This window comes from Sinocyclocheilus anshuiensis, unplaced genomic scaffold (assembly GCF_001515605.1).
Source record: "Sinocyclocheilus anshuiensis isolate Anshui unplaced genomic scaffold, SAMN03320099.WGS_v1.1 scaffold637, whole genome shotgun sequence".
NCBI lineage: Eukaryota > Metazoa > Chordata > Actinopteri > Cypriniformes > Cyprinidae > Sinocyclocheilus > Sinocyclocheilus anshuiensis.
In genome coordinates, this window is record NW_015539816.1 from 1,278,542 (window position 1) to 1,292,650 (window position 14,109).

At 35.9% G+C, this 14,109-nt stretch overlaps 1 protein-coding gene across 1 annotated transcript in view; it reads right to left on the minus strand.

Annotated features, from left to right (window-relative positions):
* The window catches only part of LOC107683982 (palladin-like), a 104,567-nt gene that overhangs the window by 22,410 nt on the left and 68,048 nt on the right, over positions 1-14,109 (minus strand). The window contains exon 11 of the mRNA XM_016480088.1: positions 11,644-11,680. Within this exon, the coding sequence (XP_016335574.1) occupies positions 11,644-11,680 (37 nt within the window). The remainder of the gene's footprint in view (positions 1-11,643; positions 11,681-14,109) is intronic.

Below are 14,109 nucleotides of genomic sequence, written 5' to 3' on the forward strand. Positions count from 1 at the left end.
CCCCCTTCGAAACACAGTCTATTCATCAAACAGCATACAGACTGAGAGCAAGAGACTGCATCTGATCCTTCCATTACATCTGAATGTAATAGCAGTGCTGTCATTCACACAACCAAACTGGACACACATTCTCTCGCCACTAATATGCATAAAATCATCTGGATTCTTGCCATGTTACAGTGAACAAAACTTCCAGAAATCTCCTACAGTAATTTTGGTCCTTAGCTTTTCAAGAGGTTAACAGAGTACATAGAGTGGACAGCACACACACATGCGCGCGCACACACACACACACACACACGGTCTGGAAATGCAAGTTTTCAAGCCCTTTCTCAGATTACATTGGAATTGGTTGAGCGTGTTCCTGCTTTAGGAGCAGTTTGACCCAGATCTGATCTCACAATGCGGCTCCCACCCAAGCCAAGTGGCTCTACACTCCCTACCAGACTCCTAGAAGAAATGTCCAACTTTTCATAAAGACGTCAGGCCAAAATAAAAAAAGGCTCTTTTTCTTCTCCAGCTCACACACTCTCACTTTCATGCTTTCTCTTTCCTCCTCCTGTCTTTTTCTATTCTATAATTTCACCACCTTGCATTCTCCAAATCTCAGACTTTGTCTCTCTCCTTTGGTCTGTCAGCTCTCCATCCTTTCAACTCTGTCTCCATCCCTCCTGTCCACCCACAGTATGTTCTTTGACCTGAAAAGTACAAAACTGGAAAGCCCTTTCTCAAATTGGCAAGCTCTAATCTGATTGGCTGACATAATCCACACAGGGTTTTTTGTCAGTCCGCCTGAAACAAAGTCGTGTTTACAAGATATTGAGTTGATACAATAAATGCTTTTGAAGAAATAATCACTGGATTTGCCAAAGTTTGCAAGATTATTGCTTTAATGACTAAAAACATTTAGGCAAATTTAGGCATCACACAGTTTACTTTTAACAGTTATTCAACTATTAGTATTTTTAAAGATTAACTTTATGTGATTTTTAGATGGTGGCAGAGTAATATATACAGTACCGGTCAAAGGTTTGGGGTCAGTAAGATGTTTTTGAAAGAAGTTTTTAAAGTCATTTATCTGATCAAACATACAGTAAAAACAGTAATTAAAAGTTTTTTTTAGTACAATTTGAAACAACTGTTGTCTATTTTGATGCATCAAACGTAACTTATTTCTGTGATGGCCAAGCTGAACTTTCAGCAGCCATTACTCTAGTCATCAGTGTCACATGATCCTTATTATTACCAATACAAAAAACTGTTTTACTTAATATCTTCGTGAAAATGTGTAAACAGCATTTATTTAAAAAAAGTTTTTGTAACATTATAAATGTCATATACTGTTCATTTTGGTAAATTAAATGCATCCTCACTCAATAAAAGTATTAATATATTTTAAAATATCTTGCCCATCCCAAACTTTTGATCTGTAGTTTATTATACATATTTATTATAACTAATTTTATATATATATATATATATATAAATAAATAAATAAATACAAACTTTTGATCTGTAGTTTATTATACATATTTATTATAACTAATTTTATATATATATATATATAAATAAATAAATAAATAAATCACAACCAACAATATTACAGAAGCAATATATTGTGCATACTGAAACTTTGAAAAGGGCAGAAATTTGTTTCCTACCTATTTAATCAGAGGTGTGTTTGAAAACTACTTTGAAAAGTATGAACGAAACCTTCAATCATGGCAGTTACAGTAAAAGTTAAAGCACTTTATTTTCAGCCCCATTCACTGTTGTTTCGTTCTCTTCCACTATTTATCTTTAGTCGCAAAGTCTTGACCTGCACAGTCCATTTCTCTTTTGCTTTCACCATCTCTTTCTCAGACCCTCCCCCATCTGTTTCTCTCGAATTGCATGCACAGCACATAAAACAGAACCAGACTGTTTTCTTTTCACATAGAATGTCTCATTGCATCCCTCTTGCTCTTGCTCGCTCTCTCTCTCACAAAGTGTGTATATGTCCGGATTGTAGGAATGTGAGCTGAAGACATTCCTCTCCGGATTGGCCAAAAAGACATCACCCATCACCATCAAATGGGATTACCAGCAGGGAAAGTGAGAGAGAGAGAGAGAGAGAGAGAGAGAGAGAGAGAGAGAGAGAGAGAGAGAGAGAGAAGAAAGAGAAAAAGAGAAAAAGAGAAAAAGAGACGGAAGAAGAACGAGCAGAAGAGAAATAAGCCCTAAACAAGGCACACTGCACAATGAAGAGAGGTAGAGTCCAAACCAGTCTCTGCTGGCAATAAAACGGTCAATGGACTTTATAAACCAAATCTCCACTAAGCAAACCATCAAATAATGGTGTTACTGCTGACTTGAGTGAAGTGCCAACCCATACACACATTAAAGTGCTAAACATCCAACTGTTTAAACTTGGACCGCAAGTGCAAAAGACCAAGCCACTAACATAACATCTTTTCCAGATTCTGGAGGCTTTGAGTTTGAATAACCTACTTTTCTTGCCAAAGCCCTGTGCAAAACTGTGCTGACTAACAGTATTTTCACTGAGCATTGCATTTCTGATTTGTTTTCTGTAGCTCTTTTAATGTTTTCTAATCTTGTAACTCTAATACTTTTTTTGTCTTCATCACCATCTTATCAGGTATACATCCTCTATTTTTTATTCTCATACTGTGTATATACACATCACATCAGTAGATTAGATTGTTCTCTCTCTATATATTCTTTTGTTGTTGTCAACTTTGATTCATAACTTTTTCCCAATTAAATTCTGTTGTAAGTAAAACATTCTGCCCTAAATATTAAATAAAGACAAAGTCTGCACAATAAAAAGGTAATGCACAAAAAAATAAACAGGAAAAAACTCCATAACTAACCATTAAGTGTTAAATGGTTACATGTTCTCTCACATATATCAGATTTGCATCAATGAACAGAAATACGTTACTTATTCGTTAAATGACCTACATTCAGCCATGAAAGTTACTCTAAATATAGAAGAAAAGTTTGTACCTTGTTTCTCACCTTGTTAAAGTTATTCCCGTCGCTAGTAGGTAATTCCTTGCAGGTGTGTGTGAGAATGTGTGTGAGGACTGCGGCGCTCACTCAGCTGCTCTTGTCTTTATATTGAACGCGCAGACACGCGCTGAGTGACGCGGCGTCTCGCTGTAGCGCTCTGCTCTGACTCACCGACGGCAGGCTGCGTGCTAGACTGACACAATAAAAGTCCGGCAACTCAAGAACTTACACAATAAAAGTCCCGTTGCTTAACTTTATTTAAGCTCAGCTATAAAATTTAAAAAATGTAATACTGTGTGTATAATATTCTTTTTATATATATATATATATATATATATTAATGAGCTATGACATGTTTTACAGTTCTTTAACATTTGACAACACAACTAAATGATGGGGAGTTTCAGTGTTGAGAGATATTAATCAAAATTGCAAACAAATACTACATATTTTTGGAAAATAAGAACAAATCAAATTTAAAACAAATGTAAACTAAAATAAAATTTTGTGGCTGTTATATATGAAATAAAAGAGAAACCAAATCAAATCATAAACTAGACCATTTATTTTTATGTCCTGTAAATCTATGAGATTTTTACACACAGTGGTTCTACAGTCACTTCAGGAGGGGTATAAATCTAATTTTAATTGGCAGGCTTACAGACAGACAGACATCTGTACAAAACCAGCTATAAAAAAAAAACTAAACAAACTATTTAATGTAGCACATTATAATAAAATAAATCCAGATTGTTTAATATAAAACAATATATTTAAGCCACTTACATCACTCCTAATCCATGTGCTTGCCTTGTGTTATTCCTCCACTGTTTAAACCTTCAAATCTAACCCTTAGATAACATCTCGCTCTTGGAAATGATATGAGTTTGTTTTAAAAACATCCTCTAAAGCATGTAAACTGTACACGCACACAATTGGAAGACTAACAGTAAATATTTCATAATTTCATGTTATTTTATACACTTCAAATTAAACAAAGTTAGAGTAAAGAACAAAAACACTGTCTAAACCTTGCGATTATTGTTGTTGTTTTTTAATCTCTGATCATCTTCAAGGCTTACTTTCTCCCATCAGTCATTCATTTTGTTTGAATTTCAAAAGATTGTTTTAATCTAAGACTGTTTATTCAGATAAATCTGTATATCTTGCACTGTAGACACAGATTACTGACAATTCTTGGATAATTTCTACATCTGCAGTAGATAAAATGTTCTGGAACTCTTTATCCCCACAGTTCATTTTCTGTTCTTGACAATTGTGCAATTGTTATTTGTGGATGTGTGAACGCATTCTAACTTATTTTAGACTAATGGGAGTATGTGTGCAGTTATCATTTCTCTCTGGATGTGTAATGTCTATTTTAAGTATAGTGCTCTGTCTTCTTCTATGTTTCTCTCCTGGCCCGCGTGTGTGCTTGTGTCGGGGTGCAGATGAGTCGCCCCCATGACTCGCTCCTACGGCTGGCAGAGAGCATCGGTCTGTTTAGCGCTCATGCTAATTCTCAGGAATGACTCATAACAGCCAGTAAATAGCAAGTCAATATCTGCTGGTGCCAATCACTACAATAACTTTTACTCTAAAAGCCTAATACTGTACATATTCAGATCTGACTCATTTCAAAACACACTGATAAATGTTCACACTTTTATATATATTTATATATATATATATGAATATACAGTACAAGACTGCACCGTATTTAAAAGTATAGAAATACCTAGAGTGATAGTTCATCCAAGATGTATGACTTTCATCTTCTGCTGAACACAATAGATTTTGAAGAATGTTGGTAACCAAAACATTTTGGTGCTGATTAATTTCCATTGTATAGACAATAAACAGAGACATTTCTCAAAATATCTTTCATGTTCCACAAAAGAAAAAGTCAAATGACTTGAGGTTGAGTACATGAATTTCATTCTAATTAATTTTAGAATTTAGTGAACTATTCCTTTAAGTCATTTTCATCTGACAAAAATTACACACTTTAACTTAAACTGTCAAGCTGCCCACAATAATCCTAAATAAACCCATCTGCAAACAATGCAATTCCCAGAGTACCAGAGACTGTGAGAATGTGTCATAGATAGTGTGTGTCTCTGTCTCCCAAACACTATCTATATGTCTAATATGACAAACATCTCTGTCTGCTGTCCAGACATAAAGACCTTTAAGCTCTTGACCAGACCATCGGTTAAGACTCTAACTTTCCATCCTGTCAACACACAAGTGCCCCGCTCTCTCATTACAACATCACCCCCATTCTCATACAAGGAATAGTTTATCCAAAAATGAAAATAAAACCATCTTTTGTGTTCTGCAAAAAGTCAGTCATACAGTTTTGGAATGACATGAGGGTGAGTAAATGGAATTTCTTTTTTGGGTGAACTATTGCTAACTTAATCTATTCTGTTTTACATCAAACATCTATAAATATGGTCTTTTTATCTGTGAATGTGAACTCCCTCTCTGTATTTCCAAACCAGCATCTGAAAATGACTCATTTTTCTACTCTTAAACCACTTTTGCTTCTCTCTTTCACTTTTTCTCTATTTTTCCAGTCTTCCAGTAAAAGATTTTTCTATTGAGATGGCCTGTTCTGGACTCTCTCTTCCATATTTAATCCAATACAGCGCAGAGCCTCCGATCCCCCAGCCAATCCCGCATCCCCTCCGTCTCCTTATAAGGACTGCACATAGTCAGTAGTGTTTGTCTTCACTCTGGACTTCTTGGCCACACTGTGCTGCTCCATCATTCTAAAGTAAACTGACTGAATTGGTCAAAAACAAAGCTAATGTTTTTACTCTGCAAGTTCACTGTGATAAATTTGTTAGCCTTTTTCATGCTGGGGTTATTAAAATGTGTATTTTATATTATAAGCACATATAAGCATCAGCAGTACCTACTTTCAGGCCAGAAATTAACACTTTTGTTTTGAAAGGAAGTATTAAATTGTTTAAAAGTGACACTAAAAAAGTTTGTAATGTTACAAAAGATTTACATTTCCAATAAATGCTGCTCTTTTGAACTTTTTATCCATCAAAGTATACTGAAAAAAAATCAGTAATATGTTTTCCACAAAAATATTTAGTACAACTGTTTTCAACATCAATACCAATAGAGAAATGCTTCTTGAGCAGCAAATCAGCATATTAGAATGATTTCTGAAGAATCATGTGACACTGAAGACTGGAGTAATGATGCTGAATCATCACAAAAAGAAATTATACTTTAAATATATGAAATAAAGTGAATTAATAAACTAATAAATTAATAATATTACAGTTTTTACTGTATTTTTGATCAAATAAATGCAGCCTTAATGAGCATAAGAGACTTGCTTTCTAAAACATTTTAAAAATCTCACACTTTTGAACGGTATTTTACCTACTTTCAGGCTACTTACCAATTACCTACCTTGCCAATTAGCCATTATCTACAGTATTTTTATGAGCCTCAGTTGTATCATATATAAATAAACACAAAATAAAAGTCACAGTCCACAGTGGAAACTCTGGGTTAATTTCTAAAAATGAGGCTCACAAGTCCAAGAAAAACCTATTTGTGCATTTTATCTGCAGAGGTGCAAGAATGATAGGAAAATGTTCGGGGAGCTGTGTCGCTCAACAAAATTGTCCACAATAAACCATTTTTCGTACTATTTAAATAGAATTTTCCTGTAGAAAGCGTCTCTATATGCTTGTTTTCTTTTGAATGTGCTTCTAAACCACACGCAACGCCTGTGTAAGAAAATGATTGTTAATACACCATTTGGGTCTTTACGAGCAACACCTCATAAACAAACCAGCTTTGAGAAACAGCGCTGAGTCACACGCCAGAAATGCAACCGGCTGACCAGCGCGCAGCGGATTTAACCGTAATGCTGGGCATAACAGTATGGTTTTAGCAGTACACCGTGACCTCAGCTTTATCTGTGTTCACTACCATGATGATTTGAACTGAAAAACTGACTGGAGATCCTGACTGAAATGGTGAAATACGGAGCAACTGCCATTGAGATGACTGAGAAACCGAGTTTTTCAAGCTATTAGACCTAGAGCTATTAGAGTTGATCAGAATAAAACAGACACACTGCCGCAATAACCACATCAGCACTGTAAAATCAAGCACGACATCTGAAACTAAAAAACCCATTAGTTCGAGAGAAAGCTGGTGTGGTTGCGGTCAAGAATAAGAAATGTGACCAGATTGTTTGAGAACAGCCCTCAGTTTGCTGCAGTTGTCTCTAGTGTCCATGACAACAACCCCACTGCGGCTCATGAAGGTTTGTGGCAGGCGGTGCGGTATGGCAGCAATGCAGTCGGCATGAAGACAGCAATACATGCACTTCAGCCAGGATTAAAGACTTCCTTTCTCATCTGTTCTTCTCTCGGTCTCTCTTTCTCATCTACTTTTGCCACCATGGCGATCCACTAATCCAGAATAAACAAAAATCCTTACAGTTTCGGTGAGTAATCGTTTAAATATAAACACATAATGAATAAGGAGGTAAATTATTGCATCAGTTACTTCAAAGAGACATCCTAGGAGACATTTTGCATCTGTCTGGCTCACAGACATCTGATGAAGTAGGGTGTGGAATTCTGGCTCATCAGGTCATGACCTCTGAGCCAATATAGTGCATTTATACATCACAGGCTGGTCCTTTTGTCACGGGAAGGGAAGGATTATTGTCTGTCTGGCTGACTTTGGTGTGGCTCTGATAAGAAACGACACGTTTTACTTCCTGGAAGAATGTAAATGGGTCTGCTGTACCCCTCACACTGTACCCCAAAACACTGATTCAGAAACTAAAGTTAGCAAAAAACGATTCACCGTCACAGATGTTTGATCTCAAATCTCATGAGAGTAACATGACGTAATATATCTTACAATTCTCAAATCTCAAAACCACCCCATAATTGGAGCAAAAGAGTTATTATTTATAGTGATTGTGTATAGCAAAATCATTGTGCTGATTTAAACTACAAATATGTCCCTCCGAATATTTTTGAAAATATTTAAATTGACTGGTTGTAGAATGCAATTTCCGCAAAAAGTATTGTATATGAAGTAGTATATAAGGTACTGTATTTCATGGTGATCGCTGGCTATTAAATTCAGCAGTAATTTAATCAAATTAATAATTAAACAATCAATTAGTTAAAAATGATAAAAAAAATATTTGTTTGTTTTATAAACTACAATTCAAAAATTTAGGGTGGGTAAGATTTTTACATTTTTATTTAAAAAAATACAGTAAAAACAGCAATTTTATGAAATATTATTGCAATTTAAAACATATTTAAATAGAAAACTGCTATTTTAAAATGTAATTTATTCCTGTGATGGCAAAGTTGAATTTTCAGCTGCCATTACTCCAGTATTCAGTATCACATGATCCTTCAAAATTCAATACACTGATTTGGTGCTTCAGTAACATTTCTCATTATAATCATCAAAACTGCTTAATATTAATATAATATAGTTTAAAAGAATAGAAATGAACAGAAAGTTTATTTGAATTTTTTTAAGCAATGCAAAAGTATAATTTTTGATCAATTCAATGTGTCTTTGCTGAATGAAAGCATTAATTTCTTTGAATTAATATATATATATATATATATATATATATATATATGTATATATAAAGTTGGGATTTAAACCAGAGTCCCCTTGCACATTAACCAACTTTTTTCTTCAGTCATGTCTTATCTCGCCTAGTGGTATATAGTCTTTGCCAGCTGGTATCAGAGGACTTTAGGTGCTTGCTTACTTCTCAAAAATCTTCAGATATTGTGAGTGGTGCTATCACATAACCACTACCATGCTGATGCCAAGAAAAGAATCCAAAACCAAACAGACAGTACATTTACAAAAACATATCCTGTGTTCTCATGAAGGAAGAATTAACGTTAATTTGATCCATTGAAAAAAATAAGATTTTCCTAAGGCTCTCACACTCACACAAACCTACAGCACAAATAAATTATAATCCAGCTTTAATTCAAAGGGGCTTTGTGAAATGTCTCACTATGACAGCACACACATTTATCAACCCGTACAGCTGATATCAGACACCACCTGCTGAGTATCTTTAATTCATCATATGCACAAAAACTACATACTGAAAATGTACATACAGTATGTGATAGCACGTATACCTAGAGCATAACGCAGACAGTCTTCTCACTTTCTCTCTCTGTGTTTCTTTACAAGCTCCAGGTGTTATCATTTCAGTGTGGTATGGACTTTACACACTGTGAAGCATGTTCTCATAAAACCCCTGTGATTTCAGCCCACCAAGCTCGTAAATCAGAGGTGCACATAACCATCTCTCGCTTGCACAGATGCTCCTCTGAAAATAAAACCTCGGTTGTAACAGGGATTTAGTTGTTCAGATAAATGTCACAAATTGAGTAATGTACCTTCATTATCAGCTTAATTTTTATATGCCATATTTGCCTCAAAATTGACCCACAAAGCCTTTCCTCTGGGTTGACTGCAGGTTGACGCCTACCAAACACCCTGTTCGTTCACACCTTCCTCTGTTTCTGTCTATCTCTCTGTCCCTTCCTGTGCTGAAGGACATTGGGCCCTGTCTACATCACAAGGGCCCTCCTGCTGTCACCAATGTCTGCCAAAACACACTGCGCAGTTTCCTGTATGGCGTGTATCGCCGCAGGGTGTAGCGTCAGAGGCATGGAGAGCCAACAAGGGATCAAGTGTGAAAACATTTGAACATGTTAATCAAACTACACAGTGCAAAGGCGTTAAACGATGAAGGATGTTCACTCAACACTTGGTTAGAACAATGAACAAGCACCAACCAAATGCCCCACCAACAGAAATAAGATCAAATGAGTTTTATGAATGTCAGCTGAGTTGGTTTCTTTCTGTGAGTCTTGCATTTAGATTGGCACTGAATGTCTTAAAACGGTTAAATTTGGGTGAAAGTTCACTTTTTAGTAGATCTCTTCAAATCTTCAGATTATGACAATTAAAGGATGGTTCAACCAAACTGAAAATTCTGTCATCGTATACTCACCTCATGTTGTTAAAAACCTGTTTGACTTTGTTTCTTCTGTGGAACACAAAATAATCTTTTTTTTTTTGTCTATATGCAATTCCAAAAAATGTGGACTGGAGCTTTCCAGTTTCAAAAACATTCAACTTTTGTGCTATATTATAAATCTTAAAAAATCATACAATAACTTAATATGACGAACAGACTGAATTTAAAACATTATTCACTGATTCACAATAACCGAATTAGTGAACTGACCTTGGAAACTGTATCCGTCCGATTTGTTACTAAATGATTAACTCTTTGTGAATCAAACATTGTTACTTCATTCATTTTCAGTAAGTAACAGTTTTTGGTCTGTTCATCACACAAAAATGAAATATGACTTCATAAGACTCATAATATAGAGGACAAGTCATATTTTATGATGCCTTTTTTGTCAGTTTGGAGCTTGACCCCAGTCCTCAATCATTTTCATTATATAGAAAAGAGTGAAAAGAATGTTTAAAAAATGTACCTTTTGTGTTGGACGGAAGAAATTAAGTCAGTTTGGAATGACATGACGGTGAGGAAACTATGACAAACCTTTCATTTTTGGGTAAAATGTTCAAGACTTGATATTTAAACGGAGGAAAGGCTAAGAAAAGAAAAACATATTTGCAAGCAAGCAATCGCTCCAAAATAAAGACTTTTAGTAGGCAGCACCAGATTGATTTTATTTTATGTGACATGCATCGTATCAAAACAATGCTGTAGTGCCAGAAAAAGCCCAAGGCCCATCGCTGAAACATGAAACATGAGACCAGGTGACGTTTATCACCATTTTACTATTTTACCCAAAGAACATGACCAGAACTGCAAACTCATACTTTCCACTCGTTTTCGGCAAACAACATAATCACAGATGTAATTGATAAATCACCTTAATGCTGAAATAAAGTTGAACTAAAGGAGAATTCAGATCACAGGGGACCTGTAAAAGATAAATGTCAGCAGCTACAATGTGAACTTAAAATTCCACTTCATCATTTTATTCAAAGCACTGATGTGAACAGCGAGTTATGGGAATATCCAAAGGAAATCAGCTGGAATGTGTAAACGGGATTGGAGGGTCAGAAGGCAGGGTTCAGGTCTGGTTGTACCAGGAGGATGCAGAGAAACGATAACCTGCCACACAGCATGCAGAAATGACCCCTGGGTAATTGTACAATTATGAAATTCCTGTTTTTACAACCAAATGACAAGGTGAAGTGACTAGTGCTGGGTAGAAAGCAGTGGGGTGGAGTGTTTTTCGTTGGGGGAGGAGGGTCTTACTACCTGCTCCCTGCTGTGTTGTTTCTAGTGGTTGATTTGTGACGTTTACAGTGGAAAATCTTTTGGGGAAGCAGCTTTTTAAGGCAATAATTTGCAGAAGCTCAAGCAAAGACAGTGTTTTGCCAAACGGCTTGCCATATAAACCTCAACTTGGACCTCATCCATGACAAGAAACAATTTTCCATTCATAGCTATCACATGCCCGTCAAACCCACGCACATATGCGTTATTCACACTCAGGTTGCATTAACCTATTCTTTGTTTTACCTTTCATTTGAGAGGTCGTCTGCTTGCTCATTTGATCTGGAATCACAGAACGAATGGGGAAATGTGTGGAGAGAAGTCACGGATAAAACCACAAGTACTAAATGTTGCCCTGTATTCCTGGTACAGCACAACGCAAAGCTTTCCATTTACATGATTTATTATTATGTATACACTAACTAGAATGCACACAATTGACTTTTTTCTCTTTCTTCCCAACATCCACCTACTAAACACACACACATGCTACTTTTCCAGGGCTGTAAAGAAGGCAAGGCATCTGAATCAAACGGAAATCAGTCAATAACCACAGAGACAAAAAGCTTGAATAGTTTTTTCAAACAAATAAGTAGGCCTATGTAAAGGTATATTATACAAGAGCCTAATGTCACATTCACACACACAAACTTCAATGCCACGCATAATCCAGACAAGATTACAGAGCTAAACTACATTTATATATATATGAGACTGACTCAGAGTCAACAAACAGTCCCTCCCTCTTAGACACTTTTGCTTTTATGTTGCTGCAATTCACATGTTTATGAATCTGCAATTTCATCCTTTGATCGCAGCCAGAATAAAAGCTCATATAACAATTCTTGTTTACTTTGCTGTAGACAAAAACTATTGATTAAAATGTTAAATGTCATGTCGCATTAAGGTTCCCTTTTGTAAAGGGTTTATAAAGGTGTTCTTAAATGACTAATAACTCATTTACAAATGCATTATAAATCACTGATAAGCAGTTATAACTGCATGAATAAAAAGAGTGATTTCAACGCAATCCTGCGAAATAGTGAGCCATTTTTAACTCACATGTTAGCCAGCAGAAATTTTATTAAAAGTGGCACTGAGGAAGAGCTTTGTCTCAAAAACGTTTTGCACCTTTGTACACCTTTTGCACTTGTTTTTACGGCCTCTGATGAAGCATTGAATAAAATATTTTTTGAGGAGGTGAAAGCACTGCATATAACCGTGAGTGGATTTTAATTTCTGCTGGCTTCATGTTTTTTGGATCTACGCACCGGACTAACTGTGATTTGATATTGGGCATCTGGCACTGCTCAAGTTCTTTGACTCTTTAACTCACAAGTTATAAATGCTTAATAAATATATTTGTTCATACTTATTTCACTCAAATCCACATTTCATCAGAGTAACCGTTTCAGCCAGATTAATCTGAATCAGAAATAACAAAAAAATGGACTTGTCATTTAGTTGTGATCTGAGCAGCAGTTCTGAACAATTCACTAAGTGAGTCTAATTCAAATCACTAAAGCCAGGTACACAGTGCATGAATTTCAAAGTCATAAGATCAATGTTCTTCTCACTACACGACTGTCTGAGGTACCATAGTTGCCTATGGAAAAAAGAAATGAAAAACTGTTGGTGAGTGAAAATTGGAGCTAAAGTCATGCATGCAGTCTTTACCCGCGCAGAGGCTGTTTTGTGAAACTTTTGCACTGATTCATTAAAAAGAATCTGTTCATAAGAGTAATTTGTTCGCAAATCAAACATCAAGGCTCACACTGTTTGCTGCTGCGTTCAGTAGATTAAATCTGACAAACTCGCATATGGATCTTTTCCTGTCGATTGTAGTCACAGTCTGGAGCTCTTAGAACTAGTACATCTTGGAGGGTCACTGTAACTAATTGCAGGCATGTAGGTACTGGCTTGCCCTGCATGTTAATGTTGTGCCCTTGGGCAGTGTACTTAACCTTATCTTGACCCTAAACTTAGGGATGCTCTCTTTAAAAACTGTAACAGTTCTAGTTAGAGTCAAATTTCACCTAGTGAGTAATCTATAGCCAACTACCTTCAGGCATTGAACAGTACACCTAAATCCACACTCAGATCAGTGCTGACATAAAACATACCACTACAACTGAAGATAAATGATAGTGTAGTATCAGATACATCCAATACTAAAGCAAATGATCCCTCTGAAATCCGAATGGAGTCATAGCACAACTGCTAACACATATGCAAACACACATACCACACACATCACCCAGTGATTTATGGCACGCAGCAATGCCCGGCCTCTGACATGGTGATAAAGGGACGGAATGCATTTGTTCCTAAGTGGGGTTTTCCCATTAAACCACCTACTGACATATGCAGGCAGCTGAGGGTTGAACAGGAGTCATCACATTTGTAAATGGCAGAGAACAGCAACACATCCTAACGTCATAGGTCACATAACCATGGCATTATGGCGGATTGTATTCAAACTAAACACCTGCATACTTACATACTGTACAGTACACCACCGTTTGAAAAGTTTGGGTTCAATAAGATTTTTAATGTTTTTGAAAGCCATTGTAAGTCTCTTTTGCTCACCAAAGCTGCAATTATTCTAAAATATAGTAAAACACTAATATTGTGAAATAGTATTACAATTTAAAATAACTGTTTTCTATTTTAATATATTTTAAAATGTAATTTATTTCTGTGATGGTTAA